At 41.0% G+C, this 24,114-nt stretch overlaps 2 protein-coding genes across 2 annotated transcripts in view; one reads left to right on the plus strand and one right to left on the minus strand.

Moving 5' to 3' along the window:
- The first annotated feature begins 2,610 nt into the window (after window positions 1-2,610).
- On the plus strand, window positions 2,611-6,599 carry rbmx2 (RNA binding motif protein X-linked 2). Its single transcript, XM_017704320.1, has 6 exons — window positions 2,611-2,690; window positions 3,791-3,906; window positions 4,578-4,629; window positions 4,734-4,863; window positions 5,385-5,571; window positions 5,754-6,599. Exons 1-6 carry the CDS (start codon window positions 2,686-2,688, stop codon window positions 6,452-6,454), a joined length of 1,191 nt encoding a protein of 396 aa, XP_017559809.1. The 5' UTR covers window positions 2,611-2,685; the 3' UTR covers window positions 6,455-6,599.
- Window positions 6,600-8,406: 1,807 nt separating this feature from the next.
- siah2l (seven in absentia homolog 2 (Drosophila)-like) overlaps window positions 8,407-24,114 on the minus strand; it is a 34,434-nt gene continuing 18,726 nt past the window's right edge. The window contains exon 2 of the mRNA XM_017704323.2: window positions 8,407-12,691. Within this exon, the coding sequence (XP_017559812.1) occupies window positions 12,140-12,691 (552 nt within the window). The 3' untranslated portion in view covers window positions 8,407-12,139. The remainder of the gene's footprint in view (window positions 12,692-24,114) is intronic.

A 24,114-nucleotide genomic window follows, 5' to 3' on the forward strand; every position in this document is an offset into this window, starting at 1 on the left:
GCTGGTGCAGTTTGAGAACTCAAATGTTGATAAATGGAGGACCAAACTAATTATTTACCACAAGAAAAAGCAAAGGAGGGTGAGTCCTCATCATCAAAGAAGCAAAAACATGAAAAACCGAAACAAAACTAGGACAGGTGACGGCAGAAAACCTATTAGCCATTGTTGGTTCTACTACACGCTTGGAAAGGGAGGGGGGAGGGAGGGTTGTTGCAATCTGCAACCGCACCACTTGATGCCAGTTAATCTTACACGTTGCACCTTTAAAGCTGAAGTACACTTCATATGTCTAAGTGCCGAAAGCAGAGAAAGTGAAAATTACAACTTCATTAAATTTGAAACACTATTCAATACAGAGTGCAGAGAATTAGTAAGGTGGAAGTGAGGGCAGCTTTAAAAAGGATGAAGAATGGAAAGGCAGTTGGTCCAGATGACATACCTGTGGAGGTATGGAGATGTTTAGGAGAGAAGGCAGTGGACCTTTTTACCAGGTTGTTTAACAAAATCCTGGAGAGTGAGAGGATGCGTGATGAGTGGAGAAGCAGTGTACTGGTCCCCATTTTTAAGAACAAGGGTGATGTGCAGAGCTGCAGTAACTACAGAGGTATAAAGTTGATGAGCCACACCATGAAGGTATGGGAAAGAGTTGTTGAAGCAAGGCTAAGGCGAGAGGTTCAGATCAGTGAGCAGCAGTTTGGTTTCATGCCCAGAAAGAGTACCACAGATGCAATTTTTGCGTTGAGAGTGTTGGTACAGAGAAGAGGTAGACCTCAGAGAAGGTTTATGGATGTAGTGAAGGTGGACATGGAGATGGTTGGTGTAAAAGTAGAGGAGGCAGTAGATAGGGCAAGATGGAGGCAGATGATCCACTGTGGCGACCCCTAAAGGGAGCAGCCGAAAGAAGAAGAAGAAGAAGAAGATTAAGTACAGCTTTGTGATTGTTCCCATTGTAACCTCTCTGATCCCTAACAGCTCATTCTGTACTGCTCCAGCTGATCTGAGTTGCTGTAATTCTTATCCCTTCACCATCATAGTTTTTACTGTAGCCTTTTTTCACTAGCAGTCTGTCTGCAATTATTTAGAAATCATACCGTGTTTTCCTGATGTAGCAGATTCCTGAATACAGGAGGGTCTTTGAGCTAGCGTGTGTTTTAGTGTGATGATAGGTGGGGTGGTGGGGGAGGTGAAACATAATTACAAAAATAAACATAATATTATCGGTTAATATTTTTCCCCACCCACTGTTGCACATTGACAGGTATCAGCAGATATTTTAGAGCAGACAAACACCAAGAACAATAAGTTCAAGTGGAGTCTTCCCAGAGGGCATGAACATTCAATTAATCTTTTTCCATTTTCATATGAAAAAAGTAGAGCAGAACATGCGTTTAACGTTTTAGGATTGTTTTTCATTTAAATGGCATTAATGTGTTTTATATATATATATATATATATATATATATATATATATACATATATATGTGTGTGTGTGTGTGTGTGTGTGTGTAGAGCTGAGCATGTTGAGGTAGAGAGGGTTCTGATTTAACAATATAAAGAAAGAAAAAATATTCATTTTTAATGTCCTGTTGAATACATGTGCAACTGAGACTGAGACAACAGGACTTTAACAGGCATTTTTTAATATGATATCCTGCAATACCACAGTGTAACGTCAATCTAATAGTAATTATACAATTATAAATGAGTAATTATCATCATAGGCTGATGAACATTTGTAATATTTCAGATTACTATGTCATATCTCCTTCAAAATGAGAAAAAATGTAAGATACTGTTTACATTTACAGCTATCCCAATTTTAGCTACCATTATGTAAAGAAAAAAAATTGCTCCAATGCTTCAAAAACTGGCATGGGTCAGTTGCTGAGATGTAATTCATTGTGCTTTGATGTGAAATGGTTTACTCTAGAGACTTACTGACTCAGATGTGTTTACAGCAGTGATGACAGGAACTAGGGGTTGCGATGTCTACAACACAAACATAGCTATTTTTATTGCATAATGACAAAACTTACAGCTGTCTTGACTTTTTAATGAAATGTTTATTTTAAAACAGTAGTAAATCTGAAAAAAAATCTCTTCGTACTTTTTATGTTTATGTTTATGTTAGGCAATGTATTGGTAACTATCTGTATGATTTTTAGTGATGTAGACTTTAGGGACATTAAATGCTGCAAATATCTGGTAGTTCTACCATTACAGACAGTAGTCCACCTGTTTCTCTGCACATTATGTCAGCCCCCTTTTACCCTGTTCTTCGACGCTCAGGACACTGAAGGCGTGTGTAATAAGGTGGTCAGTGAGCGGGCACAAACTCCAGCGCTGCTGTGTCTGATCCACACGTACCAGCACAACACACCCCACCACCACATCACCACTGCAGTGCTGAGAATGACCCACCACCCAAACCACACCTTCCCTGTGGAAGAACAGGGTAAAAGGGGGCTAAGAAAGCCTGCAGAGAGACAGACGGATTTCAGTCTGTGGCCGTATATTGTACATTTGAGAGCGACGTGTACACAGAGGTTTGAAAACATGGCCGCTACACTGAACTTCAACACCCACAATCCTCGAGTTTGTCACGCGGAAGAAAACAGCGAATCGTCGACATTTTGAGCGGTTCAGGCGGATCCGCTTCCATGTGCGGTGGAAAACAAACCTACAATGAAGTAAGTGGCCGGTCAATTTACGGCCTTTAATATTAAACACAACGTACGTCTCCGCGTGTCTGTCCTACCGAGGATGAAGGTTTCGGGCGGGAGCAGCTGCCGCTGTCGCCACTTCTCCCTCGGGACGCGGATTTAGCTGACTAGGCTAACGGTAGCTAGCTGAGCCAGCGGGCTGCGCCGTGAGCCCTGCAGGGGTTCGTTTTGGTTCGGGTTATTTTAAGGGCTTATTAGGCTGGACAGGGTTCAGGAACTGAGGACAGAGCAGAGGATGGCGGTTGCTCGGACTGGGACTGCCACCTCCTGCTCAGCCACAGAGGGAATATAGTCAGCCCGGATAGTGAAGATGGGCTGAATCCCCCGTGTGGATCTACCTCGGGTTACTTTGAACGTCTCCACCTGCGTCCTGGTCGCTCTGCTTTGGTCTTGCTGGCTCGCAGGACGGACAGTCAGAGCCGGTGTTTTGTCCTCAGCGTGATTTAAACTGAACTTGCAAGCCAGCTACTCTCTTAAAAATGTGGTTCTTTAATGTTTCTTTAATAAAGGGGAGGGTTCTGTTAGTTAAATGGCTCTTTGCACGGAGAAGTAGTTCCTCAGATTGATTGGGACTGTGCTATATGGTTCTATGTAGCACCAAAAAGGGTTCTTCTGTTATTACAAGCTTGACATGGTAACGATAGAAGAACCCTTCTCAAAAATGTTCTATATAGAACCATATACTGCACATTCCTAAGAACTATTTCAGCATGCAAAGAACCCTTTAATCATGTGAAGGGTTCTTTGAGTTTTTTTTTTATAGAACTACTTTCTTTACTAAAGAGCCCTTGAAGAACCATATTTTGTTTCAGAAAACCTAACATTGTGACAATAGAAGAACACTTTTTGGTGCTATATAGAACCATATACAACTCAATCCGTCTGAAGAACCATTTCATTATGGAAGGAATAACAAGTAGAAATTGGTTCTAAATAGAGAAAAAGAACCCTTGAAGAACCATTTATTAAATAGTGTATTTTGGTGATTAACAACAGATTTCTGTGTGTGTGTGTGTGTGTGTGTGTGTGTGAAAATGACCCTCACTGTTTGTGATTTCTTTCGACAGTCCACTCACCAAAGTGAAGCTCATCAATGAACTGAACGAAAGAGAGGCAGATCTTGGAATTAAAGACTCGGTCTCGTGGCATTCCGAGTACAAAGACAGCGCCTGGGTTTTCGTTGGTGAGGGGCAGGATAAACTTTATAAAATATATTGCATTTTAACTCACTACAGTACAGCTGAGTAATTTGGATTTTATGAATTCCTGCTCAGACAGTCGCTTAATGAAGCACGCTATGTGTCTACTGTAACACACCCACTGTATCATCTCCACAAAAAAGCACTGTCAATAGAATGGGACACTCTGGACTCTCCAGCATCAGTACTAACTTATGTTCTTGTGGCTGAGTGAATACAATCCATGAATGCAATGCAAGTCCTCACAGCAGGGTCTAACATATAAAGCCTTCCCAGAACAATAGGAGGCTGTAACTCCTTATTAATACCCAGATTTCAGAAGAAACGCTGGATGAGCAAGTGTCTGCTAACTTTTGGATTAAAAACATACGTCACATCTTGAATATGGATCTGCTGGCAGATGTTCCACCAGATGATGGTGACATTTGCCTGATTCCTCTTTGTGTATTTGTTTCTATAAACAGTGAAATGACCTCAGGCCAATCCATGGTTAAGGAAAGCTGTGTTAAAGATCTTTTAGCTTTTTTTGGCTAATATTACATTTTCTAGCCCTCTAGTATCTTTGCCTATTAACATAACCCCAAAAATATAATTTGTTGAGGAGTTTTTGACTGATCTGAAACCAGATTTCATGACTTTATTGTACAACCTGCAGGTGGACTTCCATATGAGCTGACAGAGGGAGACATCATCTGTGTTTTCTCTCAGTAGGTCCAGTTCTTTTGCACTCTCTCAACTCCAAGCAAACGTATTCAGTCCTCAACCTTGTTAATTAATTTATTTAATAATTGATTTATCCTTTTTCCGTCAGGTATGGAGAGGTTGTTAACGTGAACTTGGTGCGAGATCAGAAGACGGGCAAATCAAAAGGTTTTTGCTTCCTTTGCTATGAGGATCAGAGAAGCACCATCCTGGCCGTGGATAACTTTAATGGCATCAAGGTTAAAATCTATACTGCTCTTTAAACCGGTAGTAATAAAGATATAATACCGTATTTTAGCTACTTTTGATTGAATGAGTATTTTTCAGGTTAAACAGGACTATCAACACTGCTTTATGGTTCTGTTTTAATATTGTCCTGTTTGGTCAGAAAGTGATGGGACAAATACACTATATGTCTCAAAAGTATCCAGATGCCACTTCTAATTTGTGAATTCAGCTACTCTAAGGTGCACCTTTTGCTGACACGTGTTGTACAGTCTCCATAGAAAAGCAATGCTAATAGAATTGGAGGCTCTAATTTCCTCAATTTCAGAAGAAACATTGGATAAGCAGGTGTCTACAGACTTCTGAAGATATAGATTACATTGATTCTTCTCTATTCTAATTGTATGCCATTTTTATTTATGCATGACTAATTTGTTCTTGTTTCTGCTAATGGAAACACAACCCCTATACAGGACTACCACACTAAGAACTTAGATTCTCTTTGGTTCACAGTTTATGATTGGTGCTTCTACAGATTAAGGGTCGGACCATACGAGTGGATCATGTGGCAAATTACCGTCCCCCCAAAGATTCAGAAGACATTGATGAAGTCACCAAAAGGTTACGTGAGGAAGGCTGCGCCCCCAAATTGCCCTCGGCATCATCATCTGAGTCAGAGTCTGAGGAAGTGTATGTTCTCCCTGTGAAGAAACCAAAAAAGGGTAAACCGCTTTGAGTCACACCCTTGTATGTTTATAAGCAGTCTTAGGTCATTTTGCCATGTTTATTATGAATCGTAAATGAGAATTTTTGTATTTAGAGATATGTGCGGAATCTCACCATTAGCAGCGACTAGCAGCTCATGGTTAGTCTTTACATTTAGTAATCCCACTTTTTCTATCAGATAAAAAAGAAAAGAAGAAAAAGAAGAAGGAGAAAAAAGAGAAGAAGAAGGCATCGAAGGTGGAGAGGCGTGAGGCACAGGACAAGTCTCCCTCTACTCCCCCCATGAGAGTAAAGAAAGAGCGAGAGGATGAGGGTTATGAGAAGTATGCCCTGAAGGGGGCGCCGGAGTCCAGAGGGGAGCGAGCAGGACAAGAGACGAGGAGCGCACGGGACAGACTGGAGGAAATGGACAGAGTCAGAGATCAGCATGGTAACGACAGGAGAGGAGGGAGAGAGAGAGACCGAGAGGATGAGAGGAAAACAAACAGAGAGGAGGGGAGATACAAAGAAGACCAACATTCACGGGAGAGAGAAAGAAACAGGGGCAGAGAAGGTGATCAGGAACGAGAGAGGGGGAGGGAGAATGAAAGAGAAAGAGAGAGGGAGCGGGACAGGGAGAGAGATAGGGGTAGGGAGAATGAAAGAGAAAGAGAGAGGGGAAGAGAGAGTGAAAGAGAAAGAGAGAGGGATAAGGACAGGCAAAGGGAGAGAAACGGAGGTAGGGTGACTGAAAGAGAACGAGAGAGGGACAGAGAGAGAGGAAGAGAACGAGATAGGGATGGAGAGAAAGGGAGGAATCGGGAAAGAGACAGAGATGCTGACCGAGGGTCGACAAAAAACAGAGACCAAAGTCGAGAAAGGGAATACAGGCGAAGCTGAAACATGGACTGCAACTTCACCAGAGACTTTGCATGGATTTGTTTCACACAGTCCACTCGCCAGACGTTCACTGTGAGATTTCTTGTGTGATGGATGTTATTTGTTTTTGGTAGATCTTGTAAATAAACGTTTCAAATTAGTAGCACATGCTTGAGTCGTTTGACATAAATATTTTATTTGACTTTTTAAAGTGATACAAAGAACAAAATAGATTCATGGATAGTACAACAGAATTTTCTCAAAAACATAAGTGGTGGTGTTAGAAAAAAAATCATAACTTTGTCGAATAATGAAACAATGAAACATTAAACTGATGGTATTAAAAAAAAAAAATACACAAGACCAAAAGATAATGTGCACATTACCATCTTGTACCCGCTCAACAGGAATTCAATAGCATTCTCCATCGCTAGTATTACAATCAAATAATCTCTATCGCCACAATAACATAGTTAACCATTTAAGAAGCAAAACTACACAGAAACTGTATAAATTAACATTTACCAACCAAGGAGAGGAAAGAGCGCTGGAGCTGCCATTGGCTAAGAACACAGAGCCGAACCAATGACAGTCCAAGCTGCAGAACATGAAGGAAAACGAAGGAGCACTGAACGCTGATAGCTGGCATTTGGAGAGCTAATGTTTACCTGGTTAACGTCATTTAGTCTAGCTCCTAAATGACCAAAGGACATGCCACTGTCCTTTCTATTTAGGAGTCAGGGAAGGACAAGGGTGATCTGCTATTAGCTCTCTACAGGTGAAGAGTGAGAGGGTTCATCATGCTAAGTGTTCTGTCTTTTAATACTTACAGAACTTCCTCAGAGTATTTAAAGCTGCTAAGCGTTGTTTGGTTAAATCATTACATTTCTAACAGTTACTAGCTGAACCCAGTGAGTATAAACTTGATTAGACAGAAAGCTGGAGATGGAGTAGCATTTTCAGAAATCTCTGTGATTAATTAACACTTTGGGCTGGTTTCCCAGAAATGGATTAAACCGATCTTAGATTAAATTGTAGTGCCAATGATGAATCACCACTGAATATTCTTCTTTCAGCTTAGGGAAACTGACCCTATGTGTTACTGAAAACTAATAGCATTCACAATACCAAATCTTTGGAAGCAGGTGATGTGTAATTCTATAAAACAGCTTTTTTAAAATTTCTAGACAAATGAGTGAAGATACATGACATCATGATCTAATCATGGAAAGAAGCATCAGAATTTGGTGAGACAGACCTTCCCCATGTAGGTCCCTATTTATCACATTTACAACTATTATAATTTTGGGTCTTTGAATAACAGTGAAAATGGTTTTACTTTGTAGATTCAACAGTACATACAACAATTATATATTAAAGATGAAATCGTGGTAATAATCCCATTATTAGGCCCCAAGGGCAGGCTTTTTGATACGAGGCAGACCAGTAATAATAATGTCACCCAACATTCTACCTTTGAAAATCACCCTGAAAAGGCAACCATTTCCACACACAGAAGGTATTTTGGAATCTGCATGGAGCAAATCAAACCAATGAGTTTATATTTTGCTCCCTGGTTGGAGTTTGCCACTTGCTGAGCCATATAAATCAGGCATATTTGCAGTCCATGGCTACAATTAAAGTTTTTCAATTCCACTAGCTTATTACTGACAATCTAGCCGGTGAATATTGATGCTTTGATTGCAAACCGTGGCGTTCTCCCCAGCAGACCACCTGCTCCCGGCATCAAAATGTATTTATTCAGTGCCTTGTCCAGTTCTATTAAGGAGAGTCTGGAATGTTGGGGGGTTAGAAACAGATGGCTGGCAGTGTTGTGACAAGGTATGTTCAGGGAGTCCAGAAAATCAAACCTCAGACCAGAAAAAAAATTATGAAAAGAATAATATTAATAAAACTCTGCTGTTGGCCCGAACTGCCTGGAAAATGAAAGTAAATTAAATAAACAAATGGACTTATTTTACCCACATTTTGTTTAATCAATGTGATCAATCACAAATGACTTGTTCCTCTATTGTTGATTCTGCATCACTTGTTTTACTCTCTATTGCACAAACATACAGCTTCCCCCAGTAAGTGGGGGACATTGTTTCCTCTCTAGAAAATAAGTGCTTGGCGCTCACTCACAGGCTTGTGGTTAGCATGGAGGTGCTCCTCCCACTCAATGTGCCTTTAGTCAGACAGACTTGTAGTCTTTGTACTGACATCAAACTGACTAATGGCAGTGTTCCTGCTGAACATACTATAGCCTACATATTACTGTCTTTCAGAAGATTTGCCAGCTGGTGTTAAATTGCCTTGTTAACCTTTAACAATCGATGAGGATCAACCAGCTCGTTCAGTCTAATGCGTGTCAACCACTGTCGCTGTTCTTAGGTTCAAAAGATAAATAGAGCACGGAAGTGGATTTCCACATTTTGCATTCGTTGTGGGTGGTCGCATACAACAAAAGGGAAACTTCCCAAGTTTGCGTAATTTTGCTGGGTTGTCATCTGGCATCTCTGCCCGTAAGTGAGTGGGCCGTGTTCTGTTCTATAAAGCCAGGCCAACAGAGAAGGAGAACCCCATGTTAACCTATGGGTGCTCTGATCAATGTCTGACTCAATAACAGATTTGTAAAGGAGTGGGAATCTTTAGGCATCCTTAAAATTCGGATTTTTGATTCAGGGGGCGAAGACGAGATTTTAAAACAATTCTTGGATGCATCCTCACATTTTTGTTTTCTATGGCCTGCATTATGATTCCCCCCCCCCATGTATCACAAGTAGCTTAAATGTAGATGATTCACCAATTAACTTGTTTAAACAAAAATCAAAAAGATTTTTTTTTGTTCATAGGACATTGCTATTGCTAACATTTTTAGCAGTTTGAGGTTACTAAGAGTTCAACCCCATTTAAGGACATTTGAAACCTCTAACATTCAGGTAAACTCTTTAAAAGAAATCTTACCTCTTATTTCACACAGTCATGTATACTATGGATTCAAACCTTTTACTTTACATACACAAAAACTGTGACCAGTGTAAGACTGCATTTTTTCCCTCCTCCAAGCCAGGCTTTACAAAAGTATCCTACTTTATAAAGTCTCTGGGGGCACCAAGTTTCACAATGGGGTAATTGCACAGCTGATTTTGACATCTGAATTGATTCAGTCTCTTTTTCTGATTGAGAGAATCTAAGAATCAGCTACTTTTCCCACCCTGAACTTTTATCAAGGTAATGATAAACAGTCATGGTATGTGTGCCTCTCCGTTTCCTACCTAATGTTTTATCTTTCCTGAAACACAAAGCCTCATAGTTAATGCACTTTTTGGCCCCTTTTATAAACCGTGAACGAATGGAAAGAAACGTGGCTTAAAAAGATAAGGACTTCATAACCAGCGGTCATTTCATGTAATTTAGTGTCACTGTGGGGGTTTCCTGAATGCAGCACTGGCATCCAAAACATCACTTCCGTGCTCTATTATCCCAAGTACTAATTAGCATTTTCAGTTGCCATGACAACCAGATGATTAAAGCCACATTTTTATGTGAAGCAGACGCTAACTAGAGCGTGTATGATCTCACCAAATAACAACACATTTCCTTCAAGTTCTACACAAAAGTATAAAATCCATGAACACAAAGACAAAAATAAACACAAGCTGGTACATTTTCCTGGATTACAGATAAAACATTAGGGAATAACATTTACATTATTTAAATTAATTAGAAATATGACCAGAACAGTAACTTTGAGCTGAGGGAATTCTGGTTTTCGTTAAACTGAAGACCACCAGGGTCCAGAAAGATCTGCACAGTCCACTTACAGACATGTCTGACGTCATCAGAGGTATTCGAGAAGAGAGTTAGGATTTCTAGGTTGTATTATGTGAATGGTACCGCTACTGTTGTGGAGATCCGGGGGGCTTATGAAAGATGTCTCATGATCATGTGTCCCCATAATGCCACTATTTACGAACAAGTCTCTTATAATTCAGAGTCTTTTCAAGACACTAGCGGTTTGGATCACTGTGACCTGATCTTCAGTAGGAGCCCTGATGGGCTCTGAAAGGTTGGGTTTGTATACAAGTAAGGCGTTGTAGGTTGACTCAACCATGGAGTGAGGGGGGCAGGGATCTCCCAAATCTCACGGAGTTGCGGTTTAAAAGAGCTGGAGCACAAAACAAGCTAGACTAAATAACCCACTAAAAGAGACATAACAAGAACACAACAAATAGCAACAAAACTAGATCTGTGTGAATATTTACAAAGCGTATCATCAGTTCTCTTTGATTACCTCAAATAGAAAAAGAGGAATTCAGTAAGAAACATACACAGGTAATCCTGAAACCCTGAACCAGTCCAATGCAGCAACTGCATCCAAGAGCAGTTAGCTGACAATCATTCATCATACCATGCAGGTTCATGTTGTTTACATGCAGTCATCAGTGACTGGACTACTACCTTATAATCACAAGAGCCCAGAGTGGTGCTTGAGGACTATACTACAGCACAAAGGCAAACATGGGTACTGTAGTTTTGGTTGAAATTGAGATACTGACCAAAAATGGGTGTTTGAGAGAAACTACAGCAACATATTTGGCTGGACAACAACAGAACTTTCAAGCTGTTTTTCCTTCTTTTCACGGTTGGCATAGTTACTGCCCTTTGCCTTTGTAGAGCAGCACAGTCCCAAGAACATTCAAGTATGAAATTCAAACATACAGTATTTGAGGATATTTGAGTGATGTGGGAATAAGATTATGGCTAACGAGGCTTGTCACAATCTGGCTGTAGTTCTTTCATTTCATTAATGACCAAAACCCAGACTCCTGCATCTAGGAAGGGTCTGCTCAGTGATAATCAAGAACTTAATATCTTTCTCAAAGGACTTAATTTATACCACAAAGGGTTTCCATTGCTTTCAAAGATTATAGGACAGAAAGGACAAGTTGTCTAAGACAGATGAACAGGGAAGAAAAACATGATGGAGACAAAGTCATATATTTGCCTGATAGACATGGTGGCCAGTCATGCAATCAACCTGCAAGTGAGTTTTATTTCCACCATGTACACCAATTAATTTCTGGGCACTGCATCATATAAGTACAGCTCAAACATGAACATCAGCATATTAGCATTTACATAGTCATGATTCCTTTGAAGCCAGTGCAATTTCATTTCACACGTATGCTGTGTGAGGCAGCTTTGACTGTAACTGCATCAGGTCCTGACTCCACCCAAACTGTGCGTTTTTTGAGGCCTGACCAGTTGATCCACAATGCTTTGGAGGGTCCATTGACTAGACCTTATTGTATGTTGGTTTGGCCGTGGCAGAGAGTATTCCAGTCAAGACAGAGTTATCTTCTATACTCAGGCTGGACTAGGTCAGAGAGCAGAGCACATTTAGGTGGCTTCTTGGTCAATACAAGAGAAAATTTCAGCTGTACTTGAGCTAGTTGCCACATGCCAACAATATGCCATATTCTCTAGTCTCAAGAAAGACCCTCTTATCCATTCAGGACACTAACCTGGAGGTCAGTCTCAGTGTGCCTTATTGGAGGGAATAAGTCTTGAACAGACATATATACACACAAATGTATACATCTCCCACCTGTCATTCTTAGACCCCCCCCACTCTGGTGAGGAACTGCAGTCATCCAGGGCTTCAACCCCAAAGAAAACTGCCACTCTTGGACTGCCACCTCAACACATGGAGATGGTAACGTTGATGCCCAGGTTGCCATTGTCAGCAAAAAGGTGGGCAATGGAGGTGTCAAAGACGAGACAATCACTGTTCATGATTGCTGCAGCCACACCGTCGTGAATGGACCGTGGCGTGGCTTCCCATGTGAGCCGTCGACGGTTGCCATTCAGCTCGAGGCGGTAGGCAAAGTTTTCGGCTTGCTTTCGGGTGCCTATGAGTAGAACAATAGCGAAGAACTGCTGATGGCCTTCGTACTTCTCCTGCTTCTCCAGTACCAGCATGAAGTGGTGCCCGAAACAAGACTGCATCATGACCCAATCCACGGCACCTGGCAGGTTGATATCTGTGGCCAGGAAGACGATGTCCTCTCCCTGCAGTGTGGTGATTGATTTGTGGGCGTGCATGAGGTGAGGCATGACCGCCTCCAGGGAGCCCTGCCATTTGCAGGAGGCTCCTGGGCAGGGGCAGGTGTAAGGGCGGAACTCGCACACCTCCTCGTGCTCCGGCTTTTCACTGTGGTGCAGCGACAACAGGCAACCCGCTGAGGCATACTGCAGAGAGAGAGAGGGAGAGAAGACAGATGAGAACAAGAATGGCATGATAATATAAATGGGGGATGGCAGCAAGGGAAGAGAGACAGGAGAAGAAAAATAAAATGGGACAAGAATGGTACAGTGGGTGTGAAGGAAAGTGGGTGATGGAGCAGATGGAGTAATTAATAGTAGTGCAGCAGACAGTAGTAGGTGGGATTGGAGCCGATGTGTGGGAAGAGCAGAGGCAGGGAGAAGGAGAACAAAAGAGGAACAAAAAAAAGGCAGGGGAGGAGAGACTGGGAGACAAGGGATTTAGGGAGGGCAGGTGAAGGACATGACAACAAATGAGGCTCTGAGGGAACTGCAGAAAGAGTCCATAAATTAGTTACAGTGATCAGTAGGTTCAAGAGTGCTATATCCTAAACCATACATACAACAGTCTTGCTCATCAGAACTGGGTCATGAAAGGGCAGGACATACCAGCTCTCTATTCTCCAAGTGTGGGTGATGGAATGAATTGTTGGGGAGTATGAGTGGGATGGACCAGGTCAATGACTTTAAGATGAATTGCTATGGTGCACAGCAGGGTTCTTTCTTTGATTATCAGTCAAGGAAGATCAGTGAAGGTCAAATTTGAATGTTTCCTCTGCGCCTGCCTTTACTCAAAATGCAAACACTGCAAATGCAAAGTCCTCACCGAGCATGCAGCAATCAACAATTACCGTTCTCAAAGGCCTACGGGATTGGACTTCAGAATCAACAAAGGGTGCAAATCCTGCAATAACCTGATAAACCAGCTCTTTTCAAGGAATTCCATCAGCTTAGCAGAGTCTCCAAAAAGAGCTGCTGTTGTTCAAGTTATAGTGTTTGTAAGGGCTTAGCACACATTATTTGAAAATGTGAGTCCAATGGGAAAGCTTAAAAAAGAGCACAAAGAAGGTAGATGAGGCTAAGAAAAACAGGGTAGTGAATTGAGGAGAAAGGGAAGCAGAAGTCCGTTGGTCTTTTTTAAGAGGTCATTTTAATGACAAGAGTGATGGCCTTGTATGTTTGTTGCATACAATATGGTTTTCCATTTTCCTGTATATTGTAGAGATGCAACAGAAAGAACTTGGCTTGACAGAATAACTACTGTATAGATTCATTATAGAAGAAAGTGAAACAATATTTACAAATTCTTTACAGAACACCATTTGTTATTACATATAATAATAATTTACTGAGAATTCAGAATGTTTCACCACAGAGCCATAAGCAGAAAAACATAAGGTCAACACTGAGCACTGAAGCAAGATACTCTATATGTTGATGACCAAGGTATGGTGTGTTTTGGCCTGCTGAACCACCCCTAAAGGCATGCTTCAATATCTGCCAAATTAATTATTAATTTGATTGACAGGCAGTGACTTCTGAGAAAAAAAAAATTTATGACTCACAGCCACTATCCAGCAGTGCAGGAGGGCCCAGAAGTGGCAAGTGCCTCAAAATGGCACCATTTAGTGTCAAAATGCATGGGTTAAGAAGCTGCTGGGGGACAAAAAGAACCATTCTTATCATGTCTCAAAGGTGACATGTTTTTTATGCCTAATTGACTTTCATTTTCATTAGCACATGGCCCATGTCCAAATGCCCTCAAACAAATCTCTCTAATCCATTCAGATTTCTCGACTCCTCCTCTCTGAGCCAAATGATTTGACCGTCAGAGGTGTAAAAGTCATTCGAGGAGCGGCGTCCTTCCCCCGTCAGCCGCTTATCCTCTTATCTTTCTTTTTAATGAGAGAAAGACAGGATTTTGTGCAGTAATCCTGCAGGCAGTTGGCTAGCGATAAAGCCCTCTCTCGTGCTTACTGGAGCTGAGGGAAACAGGAGGGGGTCTGAGATGATCCAGTAGCAGAATAGGGTGCAAGAGACGCATCGATCCCTGTGGAATGCAGGGGTGCAAAAATGCACCGACGCATCACCTGAAGGTGGCAATTCAACTGCATGGCCACAGGAAAATAAAACCATTTCTAAACATGTCCCTGAGAAAGGTACCATTATAGTTTTGTTAAGTCTGATGGTGAAATATAAAAAAATTAAATGTAAATTATGGAGATAAATTCCATCTTGCTGTATGAACTCTTACTTTATTAAATTTAAACATAAGAATATGTTTCGAAATAATGCCAAAATAGGGCAAAAGTCAGAGACCACCTTTTCATTTATTTAATTTCCAGTCAAAATGTGAGTACTTGTTATTCTGTAAATTATTAATTTTTCAGCATCAGGAAAAAAGTACAAAATATATATTTAATAGAAAATTACACAGAAGTCTCAACCACTATATATCATATCACTACTGCGCAAATAATTCCTCCAGTCAAATTTATGAAATATTAATACTGTTATTTTAATGTAATCAAATTGAGCGGGGCTGAAGCGAAACAAATTCACACTGTGCGAGAGAACTAGAACTGAACTAAATTGATGTGAGGTCAGAGATTTACACCTCTGATGGAGTGAGTTCTCGAGGAGTGTGTGGGTGTGCGTGCGGAATCTGAACTCGCGTTTTAGCCAAAGCCGTGGCCGCTCTGTTGCCTGCTGTGAACTTGTCGACCCTTCTGCACTGATGAGGCCCTGAGGGCATCTGCGACTCTGCATCAGAACAACCCAACATGCAAACAGTCTTTACAAGAACCCAATTAAGAATAAATATAAAAATAATGTGCGGAATCCCAACCACTAGACTAATCCTGTGACACACAAAAACAGACAAAGTTGCCACTGGCTGTAAATGTTCTCTCCCCTCCCCCTGAAATCTTTCTTCAGCTCTCATATTTTAATTAAAACTTCTAATCTGACAGCGTCTGGGGCTCCAGAGGCCTGCTGACATAATAAGTGAAACGCTCCCTTTCTAGTGCACTCTTCTGAGTCTGTGCCAGGCTGGCCCTGTGGAGACACACAAAGCCCAGGCCGGGAGCTTGGCTGCTAAATTATTTACACGCTTCCGCATTTAAGTTGCAAATCACTTCCCGCGAGTTCAGCCGACAAGGGGAGCTGCGACTGGAGGTCAAGCATGTTCCTGGACTTCTTCTCTAATCCATCCAGATAACTCGCTTCAATGAAAGGCAATATTTAAAACGCGGCATCTATTTTGTTGATGCAGAATATTAAGAAGTGTTCCTAACTCAGTCAGTACTCCAGTCTTAATTGGGGAGAGGCTGCTCAGTTTAGTGTTTGCCAATATGCAAAAGACATTAAACATTGTGAAGAGATGCGCCTCTGATTAGGGTACAGACAGACAGATCATGTCTGTTTTTGCCATCATTGCACATCTGTATGCTTCTGGGGCATGACCTAGTAAAGCTTAAGAGAGAGAGGCTCAACTTTTAACTATTCACCTTAAAACTCTACTGAAAAGTAGTTCGCTTCCTTGAATTATTCATTTGAAAAACAGCATTCGTACCCTCAGCATTATATTTTCCCTGGCATGCAATGCCCGTGAGAATGTCTAGAATTTAGTGAAAATCTTTGTATTGTAGACCTGTAAAATATGAAATATGATGCACAAATATGGATATACAACTTGTTTGGATTTCATTCATCATCAGAAATATTGCTCGCAGCAGTATCGTGCTTTTTCCTTCTCAGTATTCCAGACCATTTGTTGTGTTCCACGGCATAAATCCCTGATAATAAGCTTCTGGTTATTTCCAACAGTCTGGCTTTTCCAGCATTCAGGCTTTTTACAGTGAAGATAAACTTCAGCAGGTATGGCTGTCAGTCTGTCTCTTCAGAAGAGACAGGTGAACCTTGAGTCGCCATCAAGTGTCAGTGAGGCATTAGCTGAAAAGAATGGCATGAGAAAATGTGTGCCGGTGAGAGAAAGCGTGCATGCGTGTGTGTGTGTGTGTGTGTGTGTCTGCGTGAGCATTTTCAGTCCTCGTGAGACGGAGCCTGGAACACTCAAGATGCCATCATTACTGTCGCCTCTCTTTTCCCCCCTCTGCTGCTCCCTCAAGGACAGAGAATATGAGAATAAGAAAAATGGACCGATGCTCCTAGTAGTGTCATCGCGGATGCCGTGATCATAGTTGTTTTTGTGCAGGTAATGGTTCTATATGACTTCATCGTTGCTGGGAAATGGAGGTCATAATTAGAAGCGTGATAGTGGTTGGGAGGGGCGATTGAGGGAAGGGGGGGGCGGTAGGCTCATGGATCGCATGACCTAAAATAGGGCACCGTCCATCAGGCAACTGGAATCTGATTTCCCCTAATCAGTCTCTGCAGCGAAAGTCTAGCCACTTTGGAATCAATAGCAATTCCGCTAAAAGTTTCTAAAGCTGAAATGACTCCAGCATAGGCCAGAGTAATTAGGTTAGAGTGGTTGGATGGCAGTGGAGATGGCACGGAATCACAGCCCAGTCTTTGAATTAAATGTTATCTTCAGTTACATTTCATATTTTCTCATAGATGGTTTCAGAAGACGCAGCACTCAACATCAGAATCTCTGATTATTCAACTTGTATAACAATACAGACTTACTTTCTTTACACTAAAATGACATACAAAGCTGCTCTATGTACAATGCGGTGTGAAGCTTGAGGAAAAACCTTACTGGCAACAGTTAAATCCAAAACCCACTAAGAAGGGCTAGGTGGTTGTAGCAATACACCAACATGAAAATTATTGGAGCTAAAATTCAGGAAATACTTGGCCAAAAATCAAAAACAAGCTGACAATAAATTTTAAAAAGTTCATATAATATAAACATACTAAAGAGATTACAGCACATATGTCCTCACAACAGAGAACTGCTCATCATCCAATTTAATGGATTCCTCTATTTCTTATGACAGTTTGTATTTTGGCTTCGTCATTTGTGAATTATTTTGTCAGTCTTCTGATTTGCTGTATTCTGAGCAGAATGTTATATTTTCAGGTGGCATCAAAGCAGCGGTAAAGAACTTAATTGTGCATTGTAACCCCTCCTTATACTTGGCATGAGCAGTGATTACAAATCACTTGCCTAAGGTCTCTTGTAAAAACCTTTATGTTGTTTTATGTGGATGACAATTTCAAAGTTGATTTATCACAATTTATCATTACATGTATTCATAAAGTCTTAGATTTTGACACTTTATTTCAGGCCGATTTCAGCCTCTCTTATCCTTCGGCCATTCTTCGCCCAAAAATTTTCGGTAGAAAGAAGATATGATCAAAAAATCAAATTTGACATCTTTCCTTATCATATATCAATATTGATAATTAAGATAGCAGTATAGATAATTATTGTTTGTGCTTGCTCGTATTCAATTAAGTCTGAATAATATTTTCAACGAAGAAAACAAAAGAAACCCGATTCAAAATCAATTCCAGAACGCAGTCTTTTTTTGACATGTAGTTCTGCGCCATTTCGTGCAAACACACAGCACTTCCATGAAAAAAAATAACTAATCCATAAAGGTGGGTGATATTATTTTTGCAATATCATGATATTCCAAGATATGATCCACGATATGCTGAGAAAAATATAAATATTCTCATATCACCCAGCCCTACTAACCAGCTAACTCTGCCAACTGTCACTCTGGTTTGTGCTGTTGCTGGTGAATGGCTAGACTTCTTTTTCCCCCAGTCCAACATCTAAAAGGTGCACATCACCACCAACCAGCTGTTCAGAGCTCAAGCCTTTGGGGCTAATATTTGATTAAGCAATCTATCAGCATTATTATTTTAGCAAAATACCTCAAATTTGGACAAGCTATACTGAAAAAAAAATGACTAGATTTTGACAACTGTTGTTGATTAGGCCCAACATTTAGTCCAAGAAAACAACTAAACAAAATTTACAATCTCAAAAAACAAACAACACCAAAAAAACACAAACATTCAGAACTTTACACACAGTGAACAACAACACTGCCTGAGTGTTGAAAGTGTATGATGAAATCCTCTGAGGGACAGAGCTGCCTCAGGGACGTTACTCACCTTGCTCCCAGGCAGCGGTTTGGTGGGACACACAGGGCGGCTTGTGCTCGTGGCACACACTCCCCGCTGTCGAGGCCAACTGAGCAGGCAGCGCCACTGAGAGAGTTCCCTGAGGAGCGGGAGGCAGGAGGCTGGGCACAGCATCCCTCACACTAACTCAACACTGACTCCACACACTACTGTCAACCTCACAGAGAGCTCACACTGGTCTACTCTTAACAGATCTGCTCGCAATCAAATTCATTAACACTGTGGCCACGGTCATTTGAAAAGGCACGCAGTAAAGACCTGAACCTATATCTTTTCACAAAACCAATGGTACACTGTGTTCTCTCTCTCTCTCTCGAGCAAAACAAAGCATTACCACATGTGCGCAAGTGTTGGACAGGAGCACAGTGAGCAATTACTCCTCTTGCTTGGTTCCTTGTTTACGCTGCCTCTGACAAAGATGCATTGTGTCCTGCAAGAAGGAAGCCTGGAGAGGACATTTTTATCTCCTCTACTGCCAAAACACCAGCCACGCGGTCAGTCATCAAAGAGACACGGCAGCCTAGTCCACTCGCTCACTCTCTCACACAAAGTCTGACACCAAAACAATCTGTCAGTTCAAATTAATCGCCACGGAAGTGCTGTCTTACACCAAGCTGATGACTACAACCCGATAATAAACACTATAAAGCACCACACTTCACTGTTCAAGAAAGTCTTTAGCCCTAATGTACATTCACCACTTCAAGATGTACTGAAAACCACACTTCAATAACGTCTCTGCATTTCTATTCAACAGAAATAAACGCGCTTCTAATCAGTATCGGTTAAGCACCTCTCAAAGCTGCATTCACCTTGATGAGCTTCTGAAAAACGCACCTAACATCCTAATGGAAGAGTCCCGAAATCCCTCCCTCACGAGTGGAAGGACAGTGAAAGCTTGAGGAGAGCAGCAGCCTCTGTCTGCACACAAGCCCCTTCCGACACAGCTGGCTGGCAACAGCAATCTCTGTAGAATAAACACACATTCACTTGTTCGTTTGCGCTCTCTCCCTCTCTCTGCCACGCTCTGGAGGGTGACGACTAGGCAGAGCGGTGGAAAAACATTCCAGACTGCAGCACTGGCAGCTCGCTCATACAAGATGGGAGGGGGCGGTTGGGGAGAGGAGGAGGAGGGCCGTGTGTGTATGTGTGTGTGTCTCAGCAAGTGGTGCTGCCCCCCATTCCTTCCCTCTCGCTCTGCTGCAGCTGTTTGGGGACTCAAAGGCAGGACTTCACCAGCAGCCCTTTCATCTGTTTTATCTTTTTTAAAATCCCTTCCAGGACTTTGAAGTGGTGCTAAAACATATGCATGCACATTTACAGCATGCCCGTCTTTGAGGAAAGAGGGGGAGAGTGTGTGTCCATCCATGTTGTCTCAGTGTAAACATTTTGTTCCGGGAGCTGGTATCACTTCTAAACTGAGTCATAACCTGTGTCTGCAGAAATGACCTTCGCTGGGTTCATAATTAACCCTTAAGCACTATTCTCTACACTGTAAAACCAGGAGTGCTACACAGATCACTATGAAGACTGTATCAGACCATATATAGAACAGAGTATTGCAGTAGTGTTCGTTTTTACTAAGGTGGTCATTTGCTTGTCTATATTCTAACATATTTGAACACATGAATAAATAGATTTTAAATAAAAGAGCATAATATTCATTTGCTAAAAAAATACAAATGATGCAGGTGCAGTAAAAATATTATTTCTAAGACAATGTTGTGTCTCCTAAATCTACAAAAGGGCACTTAATTATCAAGCTAGGGCTTGTGACTCATGAGATGGTTGTCAAGTAATGTACAGATGCCTGACATGTCTTTGAGAATTACTAATACGTACAACCCCAACAAAAGAGATATCCTGATGTCAAGGTTAAGGTAAGCATGAGCATACCATCTATAGTGAAAGTTAACTGGTGAGAGGGTGCAATAGATGTGCTACAGCTACCTTATAAATACTAAGTGATTAACAGCTTACTATGTTACAAAGCAGGCATGTCTGGAACGCTGTTTTTTTTTCAGAAACTCTGATCTGAAGCATCACTGATCACTGATTATCTCATATGAGAGCGTATTTCTGTCTGTTATCGTCATTCAGCTTATAAAATAAACATACTGCTTTGTTCAGAATGACAGTTACTAAAAACACTGAACATTTCTTGTGGAGTCCCACAAGGTTCAGTTATGCGGCCTTTGCTTTCCTCTTTGTAGATGTCATTAGGAAACATCAATTTTCATGGCTTTGCTGATAACAAGCAATTATACATTGTCATTCGATCTAAAAATCAAGACACTTGACAGTTTTATTAGCTGTATGTCATTTCTCAGTGGGTGTCACAATATTTTCTACAACTAAATCAAGAAAAAACATTGATTCTTGATATGAAAATTAATAGAAAGATGCTCTATGAGAATCTTGGTTCTGTAGCTTTTTATACAAAACCTAGAGTACAAAACCTGGGTGTAATCTTAGACTTTGAACTGTTTTATTCCGAATGTAAGCACAGTCACTAAAGTAGCTTTTTATCATTTGAGAAATATCACTGATATTCTGCCTTTTCTATCTCAGAGCAATGCAGAGAAACTTGTTCAGGCATTTGTTACAAGCAGAGTTGATCACTGTAATGGTCTTCTTACTGTACTTCCAAAAAGATAACACATCCTCTACAACTACAAAATGCAGCAGCACAGAGCCTCACAAAAACAGAGAGAGCGCTCATATCACTCCCGTTTAGAAAAAACTGCACTGGCTACTCTCAATTTCTGCTACTAAGGTTCTAAATGACCTAGCACCCTCTTATGTTACAGAATGTCTGTGTGTTTATGCTCTATGATCTGTACATACTGGCCTTCTGCAAATACCTTTCATAAAACACAGAAAACGTGGAGAAGCCTCTTCCAGTTAATATGCTTCCAAATTGTTGAACTGGATTCCACCTTTAATTAGACATTCAGGGTCAGTGCTCACTATTAAGAAACATCTAAATTAAAGAGATACAATTTGTGTTTAATTAAAATTTAACATCTCTTTTAGTATTTATCTTTTTATCAGCGCTGCTTATGATTTTAATACTCATGGCCTCTATTACTGTTAAGCTTTATTACTTGTCTGTAAATCACTTTGAGCTGCCAACAAAATGCTCTAGAATTAAAGGTATTTATCATCATTATGGTTATTATTATCATCATTCCCATGAAATTTCATTGCACATTTTTTCCACTGAACTGAATATTTGTATGTTAGTTTTAATATTTGAATGTTATTTCTGAGTTTAATTTTAATTTTATTTTTAATATTTAAAAAGCCCAATTAGTCACATTTCCTTGATTAACAAGCAAGATGATAACAGTCCATTGCAACACTGTGATTGTAGTGCCGTATGAGCCGATTTGCAATCTTCTTCAAAAATCTTGTGCATAAACTTCAAACCAAGCAACAACTATGACTACGCAATTTGGGTATTCTGTTCCCACTGGTGTACAACTTGAACACTAATTAATGCAATGAATTTTGGGACTGTAAAGGTCATTACAGACTAAATGAAACTTATTAGTGCAAATTACTCAAATTCAAAAGGGATTCAACATGTGTATAACTGACGATCTAATGAAGACATTCCAAAAACATTAATATTGTGTTTTGCGTGTATAATTTTCATGCAGTGTCAGAATTTTTCACATTTTTGTCCTGTTTATTTCTGTCATGTTCAGTGTTTTATCGATTTTTACAAAATTTCTGCATTATTAAATGGCTAAGATGCAGACAAAGTCTTTCACAGTGCTCCACAGTGATCCAGAGAATTCTTCACAGTGGTGGTGATGGGAACTAGACATCTGAAGAGTTTAATGCTTCTTACAAGCTGCCTTACGTTATTACACAGTCCTCATTTTCGCACTGTCTCCCCTTATGGCTTTAGGGAATTACGCCATCATCTCCCATCTCTGTGCCTTCAGGCAAGCCAGATAGATCCAGTGTTTGCTGCCAGAGGTGCCTTTTACCTCACAGATGGACACCGTACCTCCTGCTGCATTCTAAACACTTAGCCCCACAACTCCCCCCACCCAGTCTCCATATAGACTTACATTCTTTGAATACACACTCACTCTCGAACAGATAAGCCTCATACCTCTTGGCTTCCCCGTGGTGGAAGAGGAAAGGCAGGCTATTTTTAGCAGCAGAGTGAGACTGGCAGCACAGTCCAATAGTTACAATTAAAGGGGCTACATGGCACTTAAACACACCTCCACACTCTCTCTCTCTCTCTCTCTCTCTCTCTCTCTCACACACATACACAGTGTGGTGGGGGAAACCTCAAGCCAGAGAGCCCATGTGTTTCAATTAGGACTCCATAATGAGAGATGAAGGATGCACTGGGGATGGAAATGGGGGTGAGTAAGGGGGGGATAAAGTGGGGGTAGGGGTAAAGTGAGGTGCTAGACTCAAGGTCTGCAGAAGCAGGCAAATTTAATTAAGTGCTGATGCTTGTGGATTTATGGAGCACTATAGTGAGTGACCTGTGCTTCCAGCTCAAATTTAATGGCTCCAGCACATAGATCGAGACCGCTTATACTGCCATCCTGATTCAGCAGAACATAAGGACAAAATGTGGGGCTTTTTAAAAGCAGGGACCATTTTATAGCTGAGTAAACAAATCCACTCAGGCTATGTGTGTGTACCCATGGTTCTCTTACTATTTTAAAGTCTAGGTAGAAGTTACTCATTTTTTTAGAAGGATATTTCTGAGGACAACAGACATAAAATAATCCACCTGGATAAGAAAAAGAAAAGTCAACGGAAAAAAAGTGATAAAACAGGAGTTTCAAAACTGGAGTTTGCTTTGAAGATATTGAGAAAATGGAACTCCGACAACCACACGAGACCTAGTAGAGGGGAAAAAAGCTCCATTCTTGGTTCAGATCTGCTTCGTTATTGAGAAAAGCAAGCAAATAAAAAATAAAGCAATCCAGTAAAGAAGCTGCTGGTGTTCTCAGAACAACAGACTGACAACCCCAGAGTCCAGACTTCAACATCAGTGAATGTGTTTAGGATTATTTGGATTGTGGGAAAAACACCACCTCTAATAATGGTAGTATAAGTAGTCTAGATCTATGTGCTAGAGCCATTAAAATTGAGCTGGAATGCCTTGGGGTACGGGGAAAACGGTATATTTAATTTTTTGACAACTAGTATTGGAAAAAAAAGGCTTTACATCTCGCATTTTATAGACTTGTAGACTCAAACACAAGCAATATATATTTATTCACAGAACATTGGCAGACACGTGACATGGCGCTATGGGGCCGATCAACACTTGAAAGCAAGCTAAAGCACAGACGTTATCATACGGCTTCCAGTCGCTCCGACTTCAGCCTGCAACGCACCCCAAAGACCTCATCAACAGAGCAGCCAGATGTCAATCACCCCACGACTCACTAGAA

Source organism: Pygocentrus nattereri, chromosome 16, assembly GCF_015220715.1.
Source record: "Pygocentrus nattereri isolate fPygNat1 chromosome 16, fPygNat1.pri, whole genome shotgun sequence".
NCBI classification, from domain to species: domain Eukaryota; kingdom Metazoa; phylum Chordata; class Actinopteri; order Characiformes; family Serrasalmidae; genus Pygocentrus; species Pygocentrus nattereri.

Excerpts from the sequence above, each read along its gene's own strand:
- rbmx2 (XM_017704320.1), top strand. Across the intron at positions 3,907-4,577 it reads CAGCGCCTGGGTTTTCGTTG|GTGGACTTCCATATGAGCTG; the intron begins GTGAGGGGCAGG and ends TACAACCTGCAG. Across the intron at positions 5,572-5,753 it reads TGTGAAGAAACCAAAAAAGG|ATAAAAAAGAAAAGAAGAAA; the intron begins GTAAACCGCTTT and ends TTTTTCTATCAG.